At 43.9% G+C, this 25,844-nt stretch overlaps 1 protein-coding gene across 3 annotated transcripts in view; it reads right to left on the bottom strand.

Moving 5' to 3' along the window:
* Nucleotides 1–25,844, bottom strand: part of TBC1D8B (TBC1 domain family member 8B) — a 53,441-nt gene that overhangs the window by 24,361 nt on the left and 3,236 nt on the right. The window contains exons 1-5 of one of the 3 annotated variants that reach the window (XM_069942965.1): nt 21,879–22,113; nt 11,172–11,282; nt 8,146–8,264; nt 5,372–5,597; nt 1,240–1,480 (exon numbers count right to left, since the gene is read on the bottom strand). In XM_069942965.1, coding sequence (XP_069799066.1) covers nt 1,240–1,480; nt 5,372–5,597; nt 8,146–8,264; nt 11,172–11,282; nt 21,879–22,005 — 824 coding nt within the window. In that variant the 5' untranslated portion in view covers nt 22,006–22,113. Of the gene's footprint in view, nt 1–1,239; nt 1,481–5,371; nt 5,598–8,145; nt 8,265–11,171; nt 11,283–20,763; nt 20,826–21,878; nt 22,114–25,844 lie in introns of those variants that run through there. The other 2 variants (XM_069942967.1, XM_069942966.1) reach the window with 2 other exon arrangements.

Genomic DNA, 25,844 nt, shown 5'->3' with positions numbered 1-25,844 from the left:
ACCATAGCTGCTGCAGACAGAATGGGAAAGACAGGAGGGATTAAAACATGTGCACTCAGGTGTCTCCTGCTGACTGCGGTCATGTGGGTCCTGACCGACACAGTGTGGACTTAGCGTAGGGACCCATGTGTATCAGAGACCTGCACACTGGTACATGGGGCAGTGTGGCTTGATCAATTTACACACAAACTTCTGATGTTTTTTTATATGCAACCGAGAGGCATTAGTGTCCGCCATAGGTGTGAGGTGCAGCGCTTCTTTCTTTCGTGGATCGCATTTGTTTTTGCACTCCTCCTGGCAAGACCCACATGACCGCAATTAGCAGGAGACACCTGAGTGCACATGTTTTAATCCCTCCTGTCTTCCCCATTCTGTCTGAGTGTAATACCTTATCCAGACTTGTGCTGTTTGGGGGCAACCTCCTCCGCTAGTGGTGCCGGCTGTGTGTTTTTAGGGGGGCTTTTTTGGGCCTGGTCCTGTTACATGGGGGTTGCAGGGCCATTCCATGGCCTCCCTTCCCTGCCTGTGCACGCCTGGCGGGGGTGGTGGTCACTAACCGACACAGTGTGGTTTTAGTGTAGGGACCCATGTGTATCAGAAACTTCTGATGTTCTTTTTATATGCAGCCGAGAGGCATTAGTGTCATCCATAGGTGTGAGGTGCAGCGCTTCTTTCTCTCCTGGATCCTAAAAAAACATATGCTTTGCACAAGCTAATACAGAGCTAATCTAATGCCTAATCATGGGACATTCCTTTAAGAATCAACAATGTGTAAAAAAAGATGTAAAAGTTTTACACCTCGTCTGTGCTGTAGTAAGCTGGTACAATTTTATTGACGGGTGTACACCTCTGCTTGTAAAATGTACCAGGAGGAACAGAACTTGTCTGCAGCTGTAGTGCATAGGATAAGAGAGGAGCGAACTGGGTTCGGGTTCGAGTCCATCCGAACCCGAATGTTCGGTATTTGATTAGCGGGGGCTGCTAAACTTGGATAAAGCTCTAAGGTTGTCTGGAAAACATGGATACAGCCAATGACTATATCCATGTTTTCCACATAGCCTTAGGGCTTTATCCAAGTTCAGCAGCCACCGTTAATCAAATGCCGAAAGTTCGGGTTCGGATCGACTTGAGCATGCTCCAGGTTCGCTCATCTCTACATAGGATCAAGAAGGTCAGGAGCGACTCATGTTGAGTAGGAGAACAAATAAATGGAACATTAAACAAAGGTCTGATATTTACCTCTTTGTGATCTGCAGAGGATCATTTAATATCGGGTCATTTTCAAATGTCTCTTTGTCAAAAAGTCTTTTAATAGCATAACTTGCAAGTTGCTCCATCAAAAGAAAAGTCTCATTTATGTGCAATAACATTGAGAAGTAATGGTCTTCCCCTCGAGATAAAACATGAATGCTCTCTGTAAGGAGAACAGTGGAAGTCTTTTCCAGCCTTGTGATCTCATCCCATGAGATCGTGAGTTTAACTGAAATTAAAAAAGGAAATATAAAGATAACTAAACATTAATATGGTACAGTACAGCTAAGGAAGTTTGCTATAAATGGTTGATCATTGATTGTGCTGTCGGTGCCGGGCTGGGGGTCGGTACTGGAGAGCAGCAGCGGCAGCAGGCGGAGGAAAGGTGGGGGTTGATGGGGACGATTGTGTTATCGATGTCAGGCCAGGGGACCGGAGCAGGAGAGCAGCGGCGGTGCCGGGCTGGGGGTCGGTACTGGAGAGCGGCAGCGGCAGCAGGCGGAGGGAAGGTGGGGGTTGATGGGGACAATTGTGTTATCGATGTCAGGCCGGGGGACCGGAGCGGGAGAGCAGCGGCGGTGCCGGGCTGGGGGCCAGTACTGGTGAGCAGCAGCGGCGGCAGGCGGAGGGTGGTGGGGATGATTATGTGATAGCGGCGGTGCCAGTACTGGAGAGCAACAGCGGCAGGCTGATGGGTGGTGGTGGGGATGATTGTGCTGTCTGTCCCGGGCCGGGGAAAGCAGTTGCGACAGGAGTGGGGGGGGGGGGGGCTGGGGTTTGTAGAGGCGTACTGGAGCTAGAGCGGGTGCCGGACGGTTTGTAGTATAACATATGTATGTCCCGGAATTAGGGGTGTGTTGAGGGTGCTGTTGGATGGGGGGGGGCACAGAGGGATATGGGCCAGCTGTGTGCCTCTCTTCAGGGGGAGACTGTCATCCCTCTCTTCAATGGGCAGGGTTATTATCGCTCACCCTGCCCATTGAAGAGATGGAGGACACGTGACCCTGTCATGGAGGGTGGGGGCCAGGAGCAGAGAGCGGGCGGTGTAGGACAGGACTGAGATTTGATGACAGCACAACTGTGCATAATCCGTAATAAATCTATATTGTAAAGATGAAAAGCTATTGGTGGGCAATTTATTAAAGCAAAAATGATTTTGGGGGAAGTACCCCTTTAATCTCTTTACTTTCTGTCCAGGTAGAATAGAAGAGATTATACTAAAAAATATTTTCAGATGATCATATAATAAAAAAAATCTCACACTAAGAGTCAATTGAAAGGCTAATCGCCTAAGCTAAAGAGTGAATTATAGGTATCTGCTTTCAGGATCATAATCCTCATGTCCTGAGGGAGATATTACAATCCCTGCCATTCCCAAGCGCTTGTTATCCTTCTCTTGCTAATAGATAAACTAATAAAACACTCACCTTGTTCAGTTCTTGTTTTCCGCAAGTTTTTAACTACTGCAGGAGGCCCAAATTATAGAATGGACATCTAAAAACCCTGATCCCTTAAAAGCTATAAATATATCGGTGAATGCATTTTGTATTTTTGCTTTTTAAGTGTTATAGTGCAAAAAAAAAAAAAAAAAAAACCTTCTTTTCTACAGTCATCTGAAGTGTGCTTTTTATTATTAGATCCGACTGAAGCATCATAACTGGCTCAATGCCCTATTACACAGAGTGATAATCTGCCCGATCAGGCCGATTCGGCAGCTTATCGCTTCGTATAATTAAGAAATGATCATGGACTAATCTTTGTCTTTCAACCTGCTAAAAATTAATGGCCATCAACTGCACATCACTATGTGAAATAGCGATGCGTGGCCGACGGCTGATGAATATGTGAAAAAACTAATAAACGTTATACATACCTTTCCACACTCCCTAGTGTTCTTCTCACTTCTGCCCACAGCTGCCGCAGGAAGTTCAGAGCCAGTCTCCGAAGTGACAGGTCGCTCAGCCATTGACTGGCTGAGATAGGACCGTTCCAGCGGCAGCTGCGGGCAGAAGCGAGAAGAACACTGGGGAGTGTGGAGAGGTATATATACAGTTTATTATTTTACACTTAAAGGCAAGGGCTGCATGATTCTTGCCCTTGCTGCACAATTATCAAGCCGAGTAATAGGCTCAGTAAGCGAGCGCCAATCTACCAGATCAGCGCTCGCTTATGGCCCTATTCCACGGGTCGTTTTAGAGGAGCCTCGTTCCCCGCTCGCTGCCGCCGCTATTCAACGCGGCTGCAGCGAGCGGGTGAGTGCGGGAGGGGCGGCGGGGAGCTGCGGGGGGGGTGCTCGGAGGATCGTTGATCGTCCGGGCAGCCCATAGGATATAGCAGCGTCTGCTGCCGATGCTCCTATTCAACGGAGCGACGGCAGCAGATCGCTGCTATATCAGTCGCTTGTTTTTCAACATGTTGAAAAACAAGCGACTGCAACGATCAGCCGACATGAACGATGTCGGCTGATCGTTGCACTCTATTCCACGGAACGATTATCGTCCGTAGCGGTCGATATCGTCCGAAAACGAACGATAATCGTTCCGTGGAATAGGGCCATTAGGGTCCTATTACACTAAGCGATTTTTAACGATTAACGACTAACGATCGCAAATGAGATTGTTTATCGTTAAACTGAAATCGTTCACCATATTACACAAAACAATAATCGTTAGTTACGATCGTTACTATGATCGTTATTGCGATCGTTACTATTATCGTTTATTCCTTGTGATCCCAGAAAAACAATGAACAATGTGCTATTACACTGAACGATTAGTGAAAAAACGCGGAACTAGTGCGAACGAACGTGGAATTACAGCGAACGATTAACGATAATTTTAGGTTCAGATCTAAATAAATAATCAGCGATCATACAAACGATTTTTTGATCATTGCCTGCAATTACACAAAGCGATTATTGTTTAAATTCGAACGATTTAACGATTTTTAATGATAATCGTCCCGTGTAATAGGGCCCTTACACTAGGCATCGGACCATTTAAAATAGCCTCAGTCTTTATCTCCTTTTTCTTTCAGTCCCTGCTGCTCATATCTTTCTCCCATCTCAGAAGTCAGAGGTTGGAGCAGCACCTATCCCCAATCACTGGCTGCAGCAGGATTGGAAGGAGCCATGAGAGAAGTCAGGAACCAGAATAGACTAGTATATATTTTTTCTTTCTAACAGCAGCATCAGCAAGATATAATTTAATTTATTGGGGCTGGAATACCACTTTAAACCTTAATCAGGGTCAAATGATGGTGATCTGCTGTGATCTCTTGATACAAAAGTAATGTACTTATGTATGTAATGGCAGAAAAGATTTGGCTATACTCTGAGGCCTATTTGCCAATATCTTGCCAATGTTTTTAAATGCTTGTAAAATATACCATACATTTTAAGGCAAGTTTATATATGTAGGGACAGCATAGTATCGGGACAGCTCTGTTCTTGTGTTAGCCTAAACAGCACAATACAATATTGTGCTGTTAGGCTAATAATAGTTATGAGACAATAAACCAAGCACAGTTGGTGCGTTAATAACAATACTGCTCCCCCTGCCCTCTTAAAACCGACTGTAGGACTCTACTCTCCTCTACCTCTGCGATGGTTGGGAGCAGCTGGGATAGCGTTCCCCTCCTGAATTTATTAGATTCATATGCTGTAGCTAATGCATGCTCTGTATCCAAAAAGATGAAGGAGACCGCACTTCCAAAAGAATTTGCACATTTAATCACACCAATGCAACGTTTCAGCTCTATGTGTAGCCTTTCTCAAGCAGTGAAGGCTACACATAGGGCCGAAACGTTGCATTGGTGTGATTAAAAGTGCAAATTCTTTTGGAAGTGCGGTCTCCTTCATCTTACTGGATTCTTCATACGAACCTGGGTCTAGTTTGGTGAGACAACATTTTTACAATTTTTTTTTGTGCTGCTCAAAACCCGTTTTTGCATTGTTTAATGCATGCTCTGATCACTCCTATTAGATAATTGCCACAATATTTTCCTGATTTTTAGGCTAACAAGAAAGCAATTACTAAGCTACTAAACACAATGCACACTGCCATCACACTTATAACTAAACATACACTGCTGTCAGTGAGCTGTCATCTCAGGAACTTACACTCAGAGCCCAGAAGGAATGAATAGAAACTTAAAAAGTTAGTGCTAAGATACAGCCAGCCCTGGCAGGGAACTCTTCCTCTCCAGTAACTGCATGAGTAATAGGTCACCAGCTTCTCCTGATCGGGCAGTCCAAAGCATTTCTCAAACTTCAAGAGACCTTCACGAAATTTTTCAGGATCCTCTTCTTTCACAAATGAACTTTTACCTTCCTCAGCAATAAGCCCCTTCAAGAGAAATGATTAAGTTGAAAGAAATGATCAACATTCAGAGCAAGGAATACATTATAATGTTAGGATAACTCCTTTGATATGTTGAGATATAATCTTATCTTTTAGTTATGGGTAACCAAAAAGTCAGGATAAATGACTTCTCTGATATTATGAAAGTTAAAAGGGGTACCGGAGACTAACAATTTTTTTTAAAGTTTTTTGTAAACACATTTCTTTAAAGTAAACCTTACAGTAAGTTAGAGGCATCTAACCTGCTGTTATGTCCCTATAGCACACAGTGTTTTGAGGATAAAGGACAAGGCCTAAAATGGCCCAGTGGACCGCGCCAATTTTCATTTTTTCCTCCTCCCCTTCTCAGAGCTCTTGCGCTTTCATTTTTGTACCTACAGGGCCATGTGGGGGCTTGTTTTTCTCTGGAATAGGTGTACTTTATAATGTCTTTAATTCTACCATAACATGTATGACAGAACCCCCAAAATATCATTTAAGAAAATAAAAGTTGGTGAAATTGGAAAAAAAAAAGAATGCAATATGGTAACTTTTTGGTGGTTCCAGAGTCTACGTAATGCACTATACGGTAAAAATGACATGATTAGTTTTTAGTTTTTCACCTACGGGGCTGTATGGGGTGTAATTTTTTGCGCCATGATCTCTAGTTTTTATTGATACCATATTTGTGTAGCTCTGATGTTTTGATCACTTTATATAAATTTTTTTCATGTATGTTACAAAAAATGAGCAATTCTGGCACTTTTTTCCCACTTTTCATTTACGCCATTTGCCATGCGGGATGTCGAATATTATATTTACTAGATCGGACAATTACGCACGCTATGATATATAATATGTTTATTTATTTCATTATTTTAAAATGTTTTATTTATTTAATGTGGGACTTTTACATGCAATAATTAGATTGCATACACTGGCCATTGCTATTGATCATTGTTGTAGGAGCTCTGCTCATTGAGCCTGCCTGTGAAGAAATTATTCACAAAATAACACACATTACAAAGTTATACAACTTTGTAATGTATGTTATGTATGTGAATCGCCCCCTTCCCCGTGTTCCCCCACCCCCGCACGTGGACCCGGAAGTGTAGTGTACCATACATACCTGACGCGCGTCGTCCCGATCTTCTGTCAACGACATAATCTTCGGGAGGCTGGCTGAATCGCTGCAGCCGTCCCTGTTGCCGGCCCCCCTCTGCCGCGTCATCGGCTGCTCAGCCGCGACTGGCTGAGCATAACTGTGCTCAGCCAATCGCAGCTGAGCAGCTGATGACGCGTACGTCCTAGGTTGTCTAGGGGTTAAACCCCTTATTATACAGGGCATTTAGGAAAAGCGAGAGCCGATCTGTCAGATAAGCGTTTGCTTGCTCCTCTTTCCCCCACTCGCTGCCGGCGCTATTACACGCGCCAACAGTGAGCAGGTAAGACCAGAGGGCTGCAGGGAGCTGCGGGAGGATCTAAAAATCATCCAGGGAGCCCAAAGGACATAGCGGCGGTCTGCTGCCACCGCTCCTATTACACTGAGCGACAGCCAGCAGACAGTCGTTGTCATTGTAGAATTTTTCAACAAGGATCAGCCAGCATCGTGAATATTGGCTGATCATTTTCTTTTAACCCTAGCTATTATACCATGTGATTATCAGCCATAATGGACGATAATCGCTTGGTGTTATAGGGCCTTAAGTTTGTAGTTGAATCCATATGCTAATGAGGTGGCCGACCCAGCACTCTAAATGTTCATCCGGCACTCTGCAGTGACGAGAGCACCCAAATATTCACCAGGGGTGGTGTGCACTTCAGCATGGATAGGTAATGTATACAGTTTGGAAATCGTCAGCCACACCGCTTTTACAAGTAGCGATGCAAAGTCGGCGCCCGACAATTATAGATCGTTGTCATCGGCTAATCGTTGTGTTTATTATACGGAGTGTAAGTGTAATAGGGCCCTTAGGCTCCTTCATTTGTGGCTTATAACAAAGGAATGCAAGAACATAAAAAGAAAAATTGGAGATTCAGAATCAGCACTGTTTAATCTATCTACTGATAACCTGAATTTGGGTGGTGGTTTGGAGGTGACAGAATCCCTTTAACAGCAGGTTAGATGCATGAAATCTGCTGTTATTTTTCCTTTAACAATGTTATACTTCTTTGTAATACAACAATGAACTAAATGTGTAATTTATTTTATTTATACACCACTTTACATTGAGTGGCAGCAGTAAGGGACAACATGAGTCTCCCTGCTGCCAGCAACATTCGTGTCAGGAACTGCAGGGCTGTCCAAGCCCTGGTCTCTGCTACCAAGGGGTGAGCTGCAGTGTTAGACAAGACTGAATGCATGGATGAGCAATGCCCTATGTTTGGTGGGAGACAGAACTCCACAAGTCAAACATTGTATTTTACTTCTGGAAAGTCACATTAAAATTCAGCTTTTCAATAATAAATTATTCTATTCACCTCTGTTATGTACAGGCCGCTTTAGCTGTACTTTTTGTACTTGTTCTTTTCTCATGCATAAAAAAGTACTTACCCTGATTTTGCCTTGAACAAAACTAGTTATGTCATCACTTGAGTCAAACACTGACAAAGTCTTCATAACGTTCTGCTCCAGCCATCGCCAGTGTTTCAATATCTCCTCTCTGTTGGCTCCTAAGCAAATAAAGGGTATTGTAAGTAAAGAACAAAATGATCACTACAGTCAGGCAGATTTATTGCATTCACAGCTGAGCTTTGTGTTACATTTCCCTGTGTGATGCAAAAGCTTCATATATTACATACTGTAAACAGATATGCTGTGAAGTAAAGGGAACAGCATGTGATAATAGAAAGTAATACAGGGAAGATTAACACCTGCATCCCTGCAGTTATATGAAATGTGGTCCCATTAGAGTCCTCCCAGACATATATACCAACCAAGGCTTATATTTCCTCCATATACACAAACATGACAAGCTATATAGTGTCGCCAGATACTGAGGACAGAAGGACAAAACTACAAAAAGCACTGCCTTACCTACATGGCTTTTGTAAAAGACCAATGATATATCTATTGCCGGTGAATCAATGTCAATGAATAACCATGGTTATCATACCTGTGGGAAATACTTTTACCTTTGGGGCAACAAAAACCTTAAATGGCTTTTCTGGGGATGAAATTTTTTTATATATGGGTGGGCAGTGCAATAAAGATAAAAAAAGGCATACTAACCTCTCCCAGTCCCTGCATATTCCTTCTTGTCCCTGTGATGTGTCGTCCCCATAGAAACTGCCCCACTCGGCCAATCACTGACTGAGGCACCACTGAGGTCAGTGAGTGGCTGAGCAGGTCAGTTCCTCAGGGGATGACATGACACACAGGAACAAGGGAGAAGTGGTAACAAGCTGGGGCCTGCAGCAGCAGACCTGAGGGATTGGTGGTGGAGAATAGTACTTTTTTATTTTTATAGAACCTCCAGCCATATATGATTAATTTAATCCCCAAGCAACCCCTTTAATCTACTGCTGTCTGTATGCAGCCATTTGTGTGGTGTTCCTCCAAGAGACGACCAGTAGAATATTTAGGAAAATGTCTTTCCCCAATAAAAACTGCAACTAACATGATTGTAGTATGTGTTCTTAGGCTATGTTCACACAACGTATGTTTTGTATAAATCACGGCCCTTGTTGTAATTTGCAAATCATACGTTGTCTGTATGGTTGTCTGAATTAATGGAATCCCAGCGGGAGCGTATACTACCGTGATGGCGAACCTATGACACGCCTGTCAGCACTGACACGCGTAGGCATAGTCGCTGACACGCGACCGCCATGCGCCCGCATACAGAAAAGTATGCAGCTGCCTGCAAGCTCCAAGACGGTCCAGAGGCCTTACAGTGCGGCACGACCCCACATATTCCCCGCCCCATGTACCGACCGGACGCAGCTACTGTGACGTCAACCGGCACAATAGCTGCGTACGGCCGGTCACAGCGGTGCTGCACTCCAGCCCTGTCTTGCTCCTCCTTCCAGCCCTGCCTTGCTCCTGCCTTCAGTGTTGTCTCCTGGTGCCCATTGTACGTGTGTGTGGGGAGGCATGGGGGTCGGGGGATGGGTCAGGTGGGGTATTGTGTGTGTGTTGGGAGGAATGGGGTCAGGTTGGGTAGTGTGTATGTGGGTAAGGAGGTCAGGTGGGGTAGTGTGTGTGGGGATGGGGGTCAGGTAAGGTGGTGTGGGGGGGATGGCGGTCGGGTAGTGTATGGGGAGGGATAGGGGTCAGGTAGGGTAATGTGTGTGGAAGGGTCAGGTAGGGTAATGTATGGGGAGAAATGGGGGTCAGGTAGGGTAGTGCATGGGAAGGGATGGTGGTCAGTTAGGGTAGTGTATGGGGAGGTATGGGGGTCAGGTGGGGTAGTGTGTGTGGAAGCGTCAGGTAAGGTAGTGTATCAGGAGGGATGAGGGTCAGGTAGGGTAGTGTATAGGGAGCGATGGGGGTCAGGTGGGGTAATGTGTGTGTGTGTGGTTTTTAGTTTACTTCACATAATAATTATTTTTTGGTTAATTAAGTACAGTTATATATTATATTATATATTACGTATTTTTGTTATTTAAACTACAAATAACGCAAAATTGTGACACACCTTTTTTTTTTTTCACCGAATGCTAGCACACCAAGCTCAAAAGGTTGTCCATCACTGGTATACATATAGCATACGCTCCAGCCGGGATTCTATACGGCTGCACGAAAAACTGACCTGTCAGTTCACACAATGGAGCTCACACAATGGAGCTGAACGGATGGTCTTCAATTCTGGTGAATTAGGATTCCCAATTCACTGATGCACACAATGGAGCGTGCGGCCGGAGCCGCACACTCCATTGTGTGCAGCAGTGAATAGGGAATCCAAATTCACCAGAAGTGAAGATTAGCTGTCCATCACTGCAGTACAGGCCGGGATGATGTGCAGTAACACTGGCCGTTCTGTGACCAGGCCGAGTCACAGAATGGCTGGTGTTATACATAGTGTGAACCCAGCCTTAGGCTGGGTTCACACTATGTATATTTGAGGCTGTATATTTGAGGCTGTATAGCAACCAAAACCAGGAGTGGATTGAAAACACAGAAAGGCTCTGTTCACACACTGTTGTAATCAAGTGGATGGCCGCCATTTAATGGCAAATATTTTCTGTTATCTTAATACAATGGCTTCTGTATTGAAATAATGGCCGTTATTTACCGTTATATGACGGCCATCCACTCAATTTCACCATTGTGTGGACAGAGCCTTTCTGTGTTTTCAATCCACTCCTGGTTTTGGTTGCTATGAGGACCTGACATGAGGACCAAATACAGCCTGAAATATACTGTGTGTGAACCCAGCTTCATAGTGCGAATAGTCAGTGAATGTAAGTATGTCATCATTTTATTTTAGTATTAATTTCATTGAGTGTCAGGGTAACACATGGTGGAATTTTTTCCGCTCTGCAGTGCACCCAACATGAATGTAACATGTGGATCATACTGCAACTTACCATGGAAGTCAGCCCTGTTACACTGGAGCAACTCTTTGCTATACTCACCACAAGCAATTGACCAGTACACTTGAGAATCCGGAGTTTGGTGGAGAATCCTGAATGGTGCAACTTTAGCAGTTGAATCTAAAACAGCATCAAGGGTTCCCACAAGAAGACCTGATGAAGAGGTGCACACAAAGGGGTCAGGTTAGAAAGCTAAAACACTTCTAGTACAGTATTCTGTAGGAATGATCAAAATGACTTATATCAACAATGTGTCACCTATATGGCCTGCAGCTTACCATGAGTAAGTGCACTTGGGTGGAAACACTAACATTTTACTGAATAATAAATTAAAAAGATAAGCTTGTATACCCATGAAAGGAGCTGTAATTATATCATTTACAGCTGCACACTGGCCCAGGGGCTACGGCTGCACCTGTCAGATCAATGCTGGTCTGCCGATAATAAGCTGATACGGTGAGCAGTGCCGCTGATCACATATTACAACCCTCCCTGCACATTTCCCCCACTATTTTTTACTGAAGCAGTGCACATCACATGTATATGTCATACATTGTGATCAGTGGGTTACTGGGCGTTCAGACAGCCCCTTTTTCCTGCTTACAACACATCAACTTCCAAAGCAGCCTGATCACTTGTTGCCTAATACATCCCACCCCATGACAGGTGCCATTGTTACAAGAAAATCCATGGTATATGTACGTCACATATCAGTGGTTTCATGTTATAGTTTGTCAGTACTGTATATATCACTTTATTCATCATTCGTTTTTTCTTCTCTAGAAAATTTCTAGAGGACTACTACTTTTTTGAGGAACTCATAGTAGGAAACAGACAAGTGTTTGTTTTATGTTTTTATTATCTTGTGCTATGTTTTATATTAATTTATTTTTAAAGCCCTATTACACAAAACCATTATAAGCCGCATTTGGCAGATACCGTCAGTTACGGCCGATAGTCGTCTCGTGTAATAGATGACAACGATCATCCGTCTAATCGTTGTCTTTAGTGTCACTCGACATGTTAAAAAGGCCAACAATCACAATAGAAGTGATCTGCTGCCACCGCTCTGTGTAATAGGAGTGGTGGCAGCAGATCGCTGCTATCTTTAATGGGCTGCCCGGACGATCTAGCGATGTGACTGGGGGATTATCTATTGTGTATGTGACCTTGTCATTGACAGAGGTGCCAGAAGTCAAACCTCCTCCAATCAGCTGGGTATCCCCTATCCTGTAGAAAGGGGATCATTTCTTTTGTTGGAATAACCCATTTAAAGGACATAAAAATCACATCAACAAATTCCATAATTTTAACGTTTGTTACTGATCACACCAGTTCTCACTACAAGATACAGCTGTGGAGAACATGTGGCATGGTGCTCCACACCGAAGCCAATAAAGACATCATACTCTAGACTCTAATGGAGTGAACAAGTCAAATTTAATTGACAGCCATGGAATGAAGTGTGCTGCCACACACTCCCCGGGGCGTGCAACCGGACTCAGGGGTGAGACCCAGTGAGATTAGTAACTTGTCACATGTCTGAGGACATGTCAAAAGTTACTGGATATGACAGTAACATTTTAAAGGGAACCTGTCAGGCTGCCTTAACCACAAGTCAAAGAAGCAGACTCCCCATCCTGTCAGTCTTGATTGATATCTTTCCCTATTTGGCTGCTTTTGTTTAGAATTCTTTTGTTTTCCAATTCTTATACAGAAGAAGCCTATACGAAAAATGTCATCCAATGTTATCCAAGGCATGCTGCATTTTTAAAGAAAGCACTGAACAAAAAAAAAACAAAAAAAAAAAAACACTTCATTGGATTTTCCCATGAAGGACACTCATCCGTCTATCTGACAGGTGTAACTGCTGGGACCCAGTCTTTCTAGGTCTTGTCAGATTACAAGACCGGGGGTCTCATGTGTCCTTGGCATCCCACTGCTCCAATCAAACAAGGGCAACAAGACGCTTGTGATCAGCGGGAGTCCAGCTGTCAGACCCCACCGACTATGCACTCATGGCCTAACCTGCAGACAGCCGATGAATTTCCTTAATGGCAAAACCTCCATAAAGAAGTATGCTTCCAGAAAGCTGAGGTTTTTTTCTTATATATCTGAAGGCAATTGCCAAAACAGACATTCTATATAAAAATAAACATCTAGCCACATGTATTTGAGATTTTACCAGCCTAGAAATTGCTCTTTTAAATTCTTTCTAACCAAAAGAATACAAACCTGCATATGTGAACAGAATTATGAGTGTAATAATAATGTCATCTTTCATATCTCAGCTAATCCCTATAGCACATACATTCATACAGTCATCTAGCCCACAGGAAACACTGTGAGCTCAGGTTACCGTAATGTGCTGAATTATTCAGAGGCTTGTTATCCCTCTACTCAGCTTTTCGTGCCCAGCAGGGTACAAAGCACAGATAGCTCTGCCTCTTAACATATATGGCTATTACTGGTAAAAACATAAGCATATAAAGCTATATTATCTAAGCAGTATCATCACGAAGAAGGTCTGATAATGTATTGCACTGGTGACACTGGCAGCGATTACATAACAAGAGGCATGCCACATAGGGAGGTAAGGGAAGAAGGGTATAACTAGTGACAGCCCTATAACCCCAAACACATTATACCCAGCAAAAGTACATGTATACCTTGACATGGCTGCATTTTTAAGAAGTGATTTTATAGGTTCCTTAAAGGGATTATCTAGTCTAACTAGGGAAAATTGATAGCCTATCATCAGGAAAAGCCACAACGATAGATTGCTGAATGTCCAAACCATGGCACCCTACCAAACAGAGGTGGGGCATTCGTACTAGAAGTGCTTTTCCCTGCATTGCCATGCTTTTAGTAACAGTGGCACAAAGGGATAGAGAATTTATCCACTCACTTGATGGGAACCCCTACTTACAGCAGCCTATCCTGGGAGCACAGATGGTACATTTAAAGGGGCACTCTAGCGAAAATATTTTTCTTTCAAATCAACTGGTTTCAGAAAGATTATAAATATAGATTTGTAATTAGCTTCTCCAGTCTTCCAGTACTTATAAGCTGCTGTATGTCCTGCAGGAAAAGGTGTATTCTCTCCAGTCTGACACAGTGTTCTTTGCTGCCACCTTTGTTCATGTCAGGAACTGTCCAGAGCAGGAGAGGTTTTCTATGGGGATTTGCTCTGGATAGTTCCTGACATGGACAGAGGTGGAAGCAGAGAGCACTGTTTTAGACTCAAGAGAATACACCACTTCCTGCAGGACACACAGCAACTGAAGAGTACTGGAAGACTGGAGAGTTTTAAACAGAAGTAAATTACAAATCTATATAACTTTCTGAAACCATTTGATTTAAAAGGAAAAGATTTTCGCCGGATAATGAGATAAAGGATTCAGATAAAGTTAAAAGTAACACCTGATCTACAGTACTTTGGACCCACTGGCCATTTACCAATATGCCTATATAACAAATGTGGTGTAGACAAACACAAACAAGTAACAATGCAATAGAACATGGTAAATTTAGATAGTGTTCAGAAGAGTTTGTGGCAAAATAGCCATTCTTCCCAAACGTATCCTAATGGAAGAGCAGAATACACACTGCTATTTATTATCTTAGAAGGGGTACAAACCATTCCCATACAACCCTTTTCATTATCTTATATTTACAAATCTTTTTCTTTTCATGCTGGATAACAAATTTTCAAGTAAAACCAATGAACGTATCCAGACAATAGGTTTCCTTTAATGTGGCTCCAAACCAGAGACTCCCTTCTAACATTATATTCCAGTTTGGAGCCAGTTCTATCATTTGCTCAGAGCATAAAAAGGTAGTTACTGTAGATGACTCATGTTAGTAATCTATAAAAAAAAATGCCATCGAGAAAGCTGGCATGCCTGTGCTTCTGTCTGCCAAGTCTTGTTACTTCCCCACTGTGTCAGCAGCTTTGCAGACACAACATTGCCAGCCTGTATCTCCAATATGAGCCACCCCCAGAACACATCAATATAAACAACAGCCCTAGATCAGCCAAGTAAGAAAGTAATATAACTACGGAGTATCCAACAACTACACAAACAGATAAGACATAGCATTAAAATTGTCATGGATAGACGACTGGGTCAGAGCATCCCAAAAATGGGAGATCGGCTGATCGCATCTTTTGAGCCTGCTTTAAAATCTATCTTTATCGGTTGCACCTCTCACTCTGTAAACGGGTTTTGGCAGCTGAGAAAGATATACTTACCAGCCATGCTGCTCTTGATTCGGTATCTGGTTCTCTGGTCCTCCAGCTGCTGCTGTAACTTCAGGCCGCCACCGTGAGGACAAGAGAGCCAGATACCGGATCACAAGCAGCATGGCTGGTAAGTATAGACTGCTTGTGATCTGGAAACTGACAGCACAGAAATATACATATCTGTTCTGTCAGTTTCCAGGGATGCATGAACAATACAAGTTCATGCAGCCCATCTTCTCGATTTCTCGTGCCACATAGAGGCACAGCAAACGGCACTCGTTTTCGGCCTCCACAGCCGAGAAATGTGTGTATCTAAAAGGACCCTAATTGTACTCCTAAAAGGACCCTAATTGCAGCAGTGTACTGTACTTCAGCAGGTAATACGCCCTGCCATACTACAAAAAGTGATCAGAAAAGGAGAAATATGCCAAAAGAGAACAATATCCTGACTTGCCCACCAGATTCTGGTCTATAAAGGCCGCAACTCACAACTTACAGGTCTTAAAGGATCTGCTGCCAGATATACATCTTTAGAGCCAATAATTATTACATATTATGGGCTCTTTCAAATGCTGGGTTAAATTTTTTTTGTGTGAAATCCTCTAATTTCTGCTGAGGATTTGCAGTGTGTTTGGCTGTCGAGTCCTCTGAGGTTTTGGATGTGGGTCAGCATCATTCAGTAACGTGCACCCAGGCTACCCAACATGGAATCAGTATGTGAGATGTCACTTCTTTTTTTTCCCCCAACACAAATTTCAAATCCATGTAGGAAGAAAAATCTATGCTGTACTTCACAGATTTCCATTAAATGATTAACATGGATTCTAACGTGAAACATACACAGAAATCTGCATGAAAAAAAAAAAAAAAACTGTCTGCACTGCATATAAAGACCTATGAAGACATTCAGCATGTGTACCTGGAAGATCTATAGGTGTGTATGATGAACGTGTAAATGAGTGAAAACAGCCATACACACACAAATATGCATTACAGTCCCATACACACACTCTTTACTCCAATGCTCTATCCCAGCATAAGGGTGGGTTTACACTACGGAATAGGGGCAGATAATGCGCCTCAAATTCCATCACTCGCGCATCTCTGCCAGTGCCTAAAACTCCATTCAATAGTTGGGCGAATTCCGCCGAAAAAATTGACACGTCAATTCTTTCGCCAGACGGTGGAATTTGCCTGACCATGGAATGGAGTTTATGGCACAGGCGGAGATGAGCATGGGCGGAATGACGAAATTCGCTGCGGAATTCGCTACCACTCTGCTCAGAAAGCAGTGGTCCGGCTGGTGTATATAGTTGTAGTATACATAACACGTATCTCTCTCTCTATATATATTTATATATACACACACACACACATACATACACAGTGGTCCCTCAACTTACAATGGCCTCAAAATACAATATTTTCAACATACAATGTTAATTTCTGGACCATGGTAACTTAAGACCAGACTCAACATACAATGCTACAGACAATCAGAATCTGCAGAACATGTAAAAAAAAAAAATTGCTGATTGACCAATAATAGTGACCATTTTACTGGTAAAATCCCAGTGTTAGTGAAGTGGATGCACTGGTTGGCTGTCTGGTATCTCCTCTATACAGTACAGTGTGATACTACTTGTCCTGTATTGCTCTTTACCTGCGCCAGGATGAATTGCACCTTTGGGCATACAGTGTCCCGCCTAAGTCGCTAATTGGTTAAGGGGGCCAGCAGACAACCCCTTTAAAGTAAATTTGTTATATGCAATTTCTGTTCGAAGCTGCAGACACTGTTACATCAAGGAGACTCATGGTATCAAAAGTTTTTAATCTCTGGTGCAAAGTTTTAAAGAGGCTTTCCCAAGCCCCTAAACTGCTGTAGGCTGGAATACTGACTCTCCCTCCCATCCATATCCCTGCTTGACTGACAGTCAGGGCTTAATTTTCAGATGAGTGACAATCAAGCAATGATAGGGCTGGGAGAGGGTGTCAAGAGGCATTCCAGCCTACAGCACTTTAGGCGCTTGCAAAAGCCTCTTGGAGACTTTGCATTGGGGAATACTGATTTTTCAACATTCTGGAAGCACAACTGGATATATGAAAGGTACCATGTGTCTCATTGTCATAACAGCTATCTAACAGCATCAGCAGTGTTAGCTGACACATTCCTTTTAGGTTACAAACCCACTTGGCGGGTCTGCAGCGAGTCTTCATGCTGCATTTTTGCAGCGAGACTCGCTGCAGATCCCGGCCCTATGCTTTTAATGGCAGACAAACACGCAGCAGGGATGTACATCCCCGCTGCGAGTTTGTCTGCAGCCCTCCCCATTAATCCCCCGGCCGCCGGAGCTGATACTTCACCTGATCCCGGCTCCGGCGGTTCCCGATGTCTTCAGCAAGCCGGAGCGGGGACCAGGTGAAGTATATGCTCCAGCCAGCCGCCCGCAGCCCCGGCGGCCCGATCGCACCCCCGCAGGCGGGCGGGCGGCTGGCGGGCGGCTGGCTGGAGCATATACTTCACCTGGTCCCCGCTCCGGCTTGCTGAAGACATCGGGAACCGCCGCAGCCGGGATCAGGTGAAGTATCAGCTCCGGCGGCCGGGGGGTTAATGGGGTGGGCTGCAGACAAACTCGCAGCAGGGATGTACATCCCTGCTGCGTGTTTGTCTGCCATTAAAAGCATAGGGCCGGGATCTGCAGCGAGTCTCGCTGCAAAAACGCAGCATGGAGACTCGCTGCAGACCCGCCAAGTGGGTTTGTACCCTTAAAGGAGAAGTCCGGCGAAAATGTTTATTAAAGTATTGTATTGCCCCCCAAAAGTTATACAAATCCCCAATATACACTTATTTTAGGAAATGCTTATAAAGTGCTTTTTTCCCTGCACTTACTACTGCATCAAGGCTCCACTTCCTAGATAACATGTTGATGTCACAACCCGACTCCCAGAGCTGTGCGGCTGTGGCTGCTGGAGAGGATGATGGCAGGGGGACACTGAGGGACACAGGGCACTGGAGGGACACTGAGCATCCCCCTGCCATCATCCTCTCCAGCAGCCACAGCCCGCACAGCTCTGGGAGTCGGGTCGTGACATCACCATTTTATCCAGGAAGTGACATCCCCATGTTATCCAGGAAGTGACATCCCCATGTTATCCAGGAAGTGAAGCCTTGATGCAGTAGTAAGTGCAGGGAAAAAGGCACTTTATGTGCATTTCCTGTAATAAGTGTATATTGGTAATTTGTATAACTTTTTGGGGGGGATTTCAATACTTTAATAAAATTTTTCGCTGGACTTCTCCTTTAAGGCAAACATACCAGGTACATTGTTTTTTATTTATTTATTTTTTTACAGTAGCAGATTGGCAACGGCGCCAGGATCCTGGTGGGGCAATCCTTTGTTTGAAACGTCGCCTGGTTCCCAAGCTTGATGCCATTCTTTGGACATGCATCGACTTGGCTCTATGCACTAGCAGCGGGCCCGCCTTCCCCTAATGGGACCATATCCCCTCTCCTCTGTGACGCAGGTCCATTAGAATAAACGGAGCCGTGTCACAGAGGGGAGGGGATGTTTTTTTTTTTCTGTTTTGTTATTGAAACACAACATTAAAACCACAAACACTGACTAAATACATGTATATAGGGGCTGAAAAATAAAAAGGTGCGATACCTGTAGCCTATAAAGAATAGCAGTGTTGAAATCACAAAAAAAGGTTAAAATAATGTTGAAAATCACAAAAAAATGAAAGTAATGATTACAAAAAGGCGCTAAAAGCACACATACCGAAAGCATTAAATACCAGATACATCTGCAGTGACCAGGGCTGCAGTCCATTAACTATTTACCAACGCCTCTGGCCACTAAGCCATAACCATTACTCACTCATGTCCTACTCACTCATGTCTATTCCAGTCTATTACATGAAGCTCAGCTCCAGAGCCAAAAGATAAATGATGTTCATAATCCGCACCAACAGGTCACACAAGGTGTATAGAAAATTAAGAAAAATGATGGGACATGTAAATGAGGCCACAGAGTAGGTGATAGGTATCTGATGGGTGCTGGTCTGACTACTGGGACCTGCACTGATCACAATAACAGGATGTTCTCAAGTCTTCCCATACATATCAGCTGCTGTAATATTTATTTTATTTGTGTAAATATGGAGGTGAATATTTTTTCTTGGTCTGACCACAGGTTAAAGGGGTTATCCAGCAAAAAAACTCAACTGTCAAAGTTATATAGATTTGTAATTTACTCCTATTAAAAAATCTTGAGTCTCCCCTTACTTATCAGCTGCTGTAAGTCCTGAAGGAAATGTTTTTTTTTTTCAGTCTGACACAGTGCTCTCTGCTGACATCTCTGGCTGAGACAGGAACTCTCCAGAGAAGGGAAGGCTTTGTATGGGAATCCCCATAGGAAGCCTCTCCTGCTCTGGACAGTTCCATCTCGGCTAGAGATGTCAGCAGAGAGCACTGTGTCAGACTGAAAAAAAAAACATTTCCTTCAGGACTTACAGCAGCTGATAAGTAAGGGGAGACTCAAGATTTTTTAATAGGAGTAAATTACAAATCTATATAACTTTGACAGTTGAGTTTTTTTGCTGGATAACCCCTTTAACCTGTGGTCAGACCAAGAAAAAATATTCACCTCCATATTTACACAAATAAAATAAATATTCACCTTGTAGTATTGAGTGTCCTGACTACAATGGTGTATTTATTTTCTTGCTATGCCCCATTTATAGGGCTACACCCTCCATTCCAGAGATACTGTATAGGGCTATGTTCCCACTTCGGGAAAATATCAGGGAAGGCAGCAGTCTTGTAACATAGATGGCCGCTAATAATAATTATAATCATTATTAGCGGCCGTCTATTTACCAAGATGTCTGCCTTCCCTGATATTATCACCCTGTGGAAACATAACCTAAGGCTTCTAGTATTTGGTTGACTCTCAACTCTCCATCTAAGTAGTAGGGTGTGATTAGGAGGGTTCTAGGGGTATGAATAAGACTCAGGGGGTATAAACACCCCCTGGCTCTATAATAAGGAACAGCTGAGCAGATTGATCAATATATCTGTGGATAAAAGAATAACTTATTAAAATTCCTGCTCTTTCTTAGGAGTCCAGTGAACAGTGACTCACAAAGATAGGATCCCCTATCATAGAAGGATCAGATGTTTCACTCGGTGTGTGACAATACTGAATATTGTCCCACAAAGATATATATATCTGCTCCGCTCTTCCTGCTCGGTAACATTATGTTGATAGATTGCATAGCATTTTCATGGTGTACTTATCCTTAGTTACAATGTCTATAATATATTCCAAAAATAAATTCACAATTCTGTTACTGGAAACAGTCAGCAAGCTTGTCATTACTCACCTGCTCAAGCATTTGTCTGATCTTCTTTTAATTCATAGGGAACACAACCTTTAGCCCATTAGTGTATAGTGTCAGACATAACTACCCCTCCGGCCTGCATGCAAATGACCAGAGCAAAGTCTGTGCAGAATATAGCTGTCAGCAGGCAGCCCCCTTCTTGTTTGGACACCTATGAGATGTCCTAACAAACACAAATCCTCACTTTTGCAGGGGTGATTTGTTTTGATGGGCAGTATCTACCCAGGCCTAGCTCCCAGCTCTGCCAAGAGGGTTCATCTACAGTATTATGGGCCATTGTCAAGCTATAAAATAGAGAAACTCAATAGAGAAACATTCCCATTCAGTAAAATTTTACATAATTAACTGCTGTTAATTTAGTTTTTTTTTTTTTTTTTTATAGTTTTTCACAAAAAAAAAGTCAGTTGCAAATTTCATAACCGCTTTTGCTATATATGCATGCTGGGAGTAGCAGTTTTGTAAAGTCCCAGGTTGGGAGAACTTTATTTTCTGTCACCTTACACAACCAGGCTCTTCTCTGGGGACAGATGTCCTTGGCGGCTGCAGACTTGTGATTGCAGCTCCCGAGTAAGGTGACTTTATTATTATAAGATGAATTTATTACGTAGTGTAAATCAATATAAAAATATCGCCATGAGCTATGGTAACGGCGTGGACTCCAATATAGCAGCCGCCATAGACCTGATCGGCAAGCTTGTCATTAGTCACACCCTCAAGCACTTGTCTGATCTATACAATAGCCTCCGCATGTCAGATACAACCACTACTCCAGCCAGAATGACCCCAGTACAGTGATTCTGACTTCCATCATAGAGCTGGTTAGATATTAGGCGGCCTGCTGTAATGCACTGTATTATATATATTAATAAGTCACTGCTATATATGTATGACAATGTTGCTCTCCATAATAGAAGTGACATCACTTGCTGGGCTGTAGGGCAGTGGTTGGTGCCCCAGCTGCTCTACTGTAACTCTAATTCTGCTGGGAGTTGTAGTCCTGCCCCACAGGTAGGTAAGCAGTGCCTCAGCATATGTCCCTTATAGCATAGGCCTGCCATAGTGTAGTGCAATGTGTGCATGCAGCTGCGGGTGAGTACCTGTCAGCCCCCCTCCTTCCTCTCCATAGCCCCTTCTCCTCTGCAGCACGAAGTACGGGTTGGACAGCTCGGTCACCCACAGCTTCAGGGCGTTCTTCAGGAGCACTTCCTCCGGTCTGAGCCACATCTTGTCGGTACCGGTCTCATATCTTCCTCACCATCCTGCTCTCCGCAGACACGTAAGCAGCGAACCTGCCAAGACACTGGAGCCTCCAGCCGCCGACGGGAGTTGTAGTTCTCGGGAAGACTGTGCAGAACGGAAGCAAGGCGTGACCGAGACTACAAGTCCCATGATGCACCGCGCGCGCCAGCAGCTGAAGGCTCAGGGTGGGCTTGGAGGGACAGAAGGGGCAGAGATGGGGATTTGTGGCGCTTCTGTGTCCGGGAAGAACAGGGGGCTCTGCTGCTATGTGAGGAGGGAGCTCTGTATATCCTGGAATGAAAGGCGCGGAACACACTGAAGGAAAGTAGCAAGAGCCAGGGAAACTTTGGGGGCATCATGGTGGCACAGGTGCCTGAGGGAGAAGACACAGGGCACACACCCATAAGGATCCATGATTGAGTTCTCCAGTTAATTCTACGACATTTGAATATGTATGCATTATGCCAATAGATACATTGTTATATTAGGAAGCAGGGCAGTTTCTAGGGCATTTTGGCAACAGGGCGAAGCTTGATAAAAGCCCCCCCCCCCCCTCACTCAGTTCAGCCCTGGGGAAGGAAGGGGGGCTACTATCAAGGTGCGGGTTACTAGGAAGAAGCAGTGTGTGTACTGCGGCATAGAGCACTGTTGCACCCCTACCAAATAATGTTCTACTGAATACAAAATATACAAACACATCATTCAGTGACTCACAGGTGACGTCATCTTTGATCTAAGGCGACATTTCTTTTTTCTCTCCATCTGTCCCGGACCACCACCACCACCACGACTTCTTGCAGCTTCAATTAGTTTCTTCAGAACCTGACAGACAAACATCTTAGGCTTCCGCACATTTCTACCAACTTCCATCCCCTGTGACAGGGCTTGTGTGACCAAATATTACAGTGTCACTTTAGGCGGATTTCTTGTCACTATCAAAGTTGTATTCATTTGTGTGTCACAACACAACCAGGCCTCGATTTGGAGTTTATGCTGCCCTAGACACTTTGAGTGCTGATGCCCCCTGGAGTGGGTAGGGGTAAGCGTTGGGCTGTGTTCCAACATTGCCTTTATGTTAAAAACGCAGCCTTTCTGCACTTTGGGGGTGCATATCCCTGCTGTGCTAGCCAACTGGGCTACTTCCAGGCCCCACCTGTAGTTTACAACCACACTTGGTAGCGACTAGCGCAGCAGGGAGGAGCGTCCTCCATTTACCAGTTCCTCTCTTTCTCTCTCTCTCTCTCTTTTTGTTTTTCAGATACCGGGATTCAGAGGACTATGTTGGACTTTGTGCACTATGTGGATGACCAGCATTATTTTTTTGTTAATAAAATGGTCATTGGGTTATGGGTTGTTTTTATTTTAATAAAACATTTTCAATGGTGTATTAGTGTTTTCCTCACTTAGAAGTAGAAGCCGTCTGATAGATTGTGTCCATTACCATGCTGGGACTTAGGGCCCTATTCCATCGGACGATTATTGTTCAGATTATCGTTAAATCGTTCGAATCTAAACGATAATCGTTCGGTTGAAATGCAGTTAACGATTAACGACCAAACGAGAAATCGTTGATCGCTTTATAAGACCTGGACCTATTTTTATCATTGCTCATTTGCAAATCATTCGCATTGAATAAGACATCGTTCAGTCGTTCGCAATAGATACGAATGCAATAGCGAAGAAAAAACGATTGCAATTACAATCATAAGTAACGATTATCGTTCTATGGAAATGAGTGAACATTTTCAGGTCTTTCGCATTAGTGGTTGTTTGAGATTGTTAATTGTTAACCATTATGCAAACGATAATCGTCCGGTGAAATAGGACCCTTAGTGTTAGCGTGTAAAACTGTTAACCCTTTAAGGACATGGCCCATTTTCGTTTTTACGTTTTCGGTTTTTCCTCCTTGTGTTTAAAAGGTCATAGCACTTGCATTTTTCCACCTAGAAACCCACATGACCCCTTATTTCTTGCGTCACTAATTGTACTTTGCAATTACAGGCTGAATTTTTGCATAAAGTACACTGCGAAACCAGGAAAAAATTCAAAGTGTGGTGAAATTGAAAAAAAAAACGCATTTCTTTTATTTGGGGGAAATGTGTTTTTACGCCATTCGCCCTGGGGTAAAACTGACTTGTTATGCATGTTCCTCAAGTCGTTACGATTAAAACGATATGTAACATGTATAACTTATATTGTATCTGATGGCCTGTAAAAAATTCAAACCGTTGTTAACCAATATACATTCCTTAAAATCGCTCCATTCCCAGGCTTATAGCGCTTTTATCCTTTGGTCTATGGGGCTGTGCGAGGTGTCATTTTTTGCGCCATGATGTGATCTTTCTATCGGTACCTTGATTGCGCATATACGACTTTTTGATCGCTTTTTATTACATTTTTTCTGGATTTGATGCGACCAAAAATGCGCAATTTTGCACTTTGGGATTTTTTTGCGCTGACGCCGTTTACCGTACGAGATCAGGAATGTGATTAATTAATAGTTCGGGCGATTACGCACGCGGCGATACCAAACATGTTTATTTATTTATTTATTTGTTTACTTTTATTTAAAACCTGGGAAAAGGGGGGTGATTCAGACTTTTATTAGGGGAGGGGGCTTTTTACTATAAACAACACTTTATTTTTTTTTTTTACACATATACTAGAAGCCCCCCTAGGGGACTTCTAGTATATACACTTTGATCTCTCATAGAGATCTCTGCAGCATAGATATGCTGCAGAGATCCATGAGATCGGCACTCGTTTGCTTTCGGCTGCTGCAGCCGAAAACGAACGAGTGCCGAGCCGAGGACGGCGCCATCTTGGACGCGTCCCCGGCCGGCATCAGTAACGGAGATCGCTCCTCCGGGACAAGGTCCCGGAGGAGCGATCTCCCCCACTAGACACCAGGGAAACGTTGCCTCCGGTAATCGGAGGCAGCTGTCAACTTTGACAGCTGCCTCCGATTAGCTAATTAGCGGGCACGGCGATCGGACCGTGCCCGCTAATAGCGGCGGTCCCGGGCTACACGCGGCACCCGGGATCGCGGCACTTCAAAGCGGGGCCGCCGCGCGGCCCCGCTTTGAAGTGCTAATGAGGACATAGGACGTACCGGTACGTCCTATGTCCTTAAGAGGTTAAAGGAGAAGTTCGGCCAAAAGTATTCTTTAATATGTTGTTACTTATGGGAAGTTAGACAAATTCCTAATGTACCTTAATTATGGTAAATGCACATATAAGGCTATTTCCCTTAATTTAGTAGATAAGGCTGGGTTCAGATTCCGTAGAAAACTGATGGCACAAATTAGTTGTAATTCCTATGGAGTGTCCAGCAGGGGTGCACTATATGTAGAAGTCTATGGCACTGTATTGTGTCTATAGATGTAAAGTGATGTAATGTAATGTAAACTATGCTTTATTGATTGAATACATTTATGGAACACTTTGGGGAGCAAGTATCCTTACTCCCTAAAGTATTCCATAAATCTATTCAATCAATACATTTGTAGGGCACCGAGCAGGGATGGAGAGAGGTGGCTGTGCATCTAACTACTGTGCTGTGGGACACCTATACACCGTACTACTCCTCCCATCATCTGCTCATAGTATGAGCATATGATGGGGAGTAGTACCAGGGCCATCACCACCCCCCCCCCCAGCCGCCGTCACCACATATGCACTAGTATGAGCAGATGATGGGGGACCAGTACCAGGGCTATCCCCATCAGTGCAGGGGCATCAGCGGCGGTGGCGGCAGGGGGTGCTGGTGATGGGGATAGCACTTGTTCTACTACCCCATTATCTGCTCATACTATGAGCAGATG

This window comes from Dendropsophus ebraccatus, chromosome 10, assembly GCF_027789765.1.
Source record: "Dendropsophus ebraccatus isolate aDenEbr1 chromosome 10, aDenEbr1.pat, whole genome shotgun sequence".
Lineage (NCBI taxonomy): Eukaryota > Metazoa > Chordata > Amphibia > Anura > Hylidae > Dendropsophus > Dendropsophus ebraccatus.
Note: the sequence above shows the minus strand (reverse complement) of the source record. Positions and strands in the feature narration are given on the sequence as shown.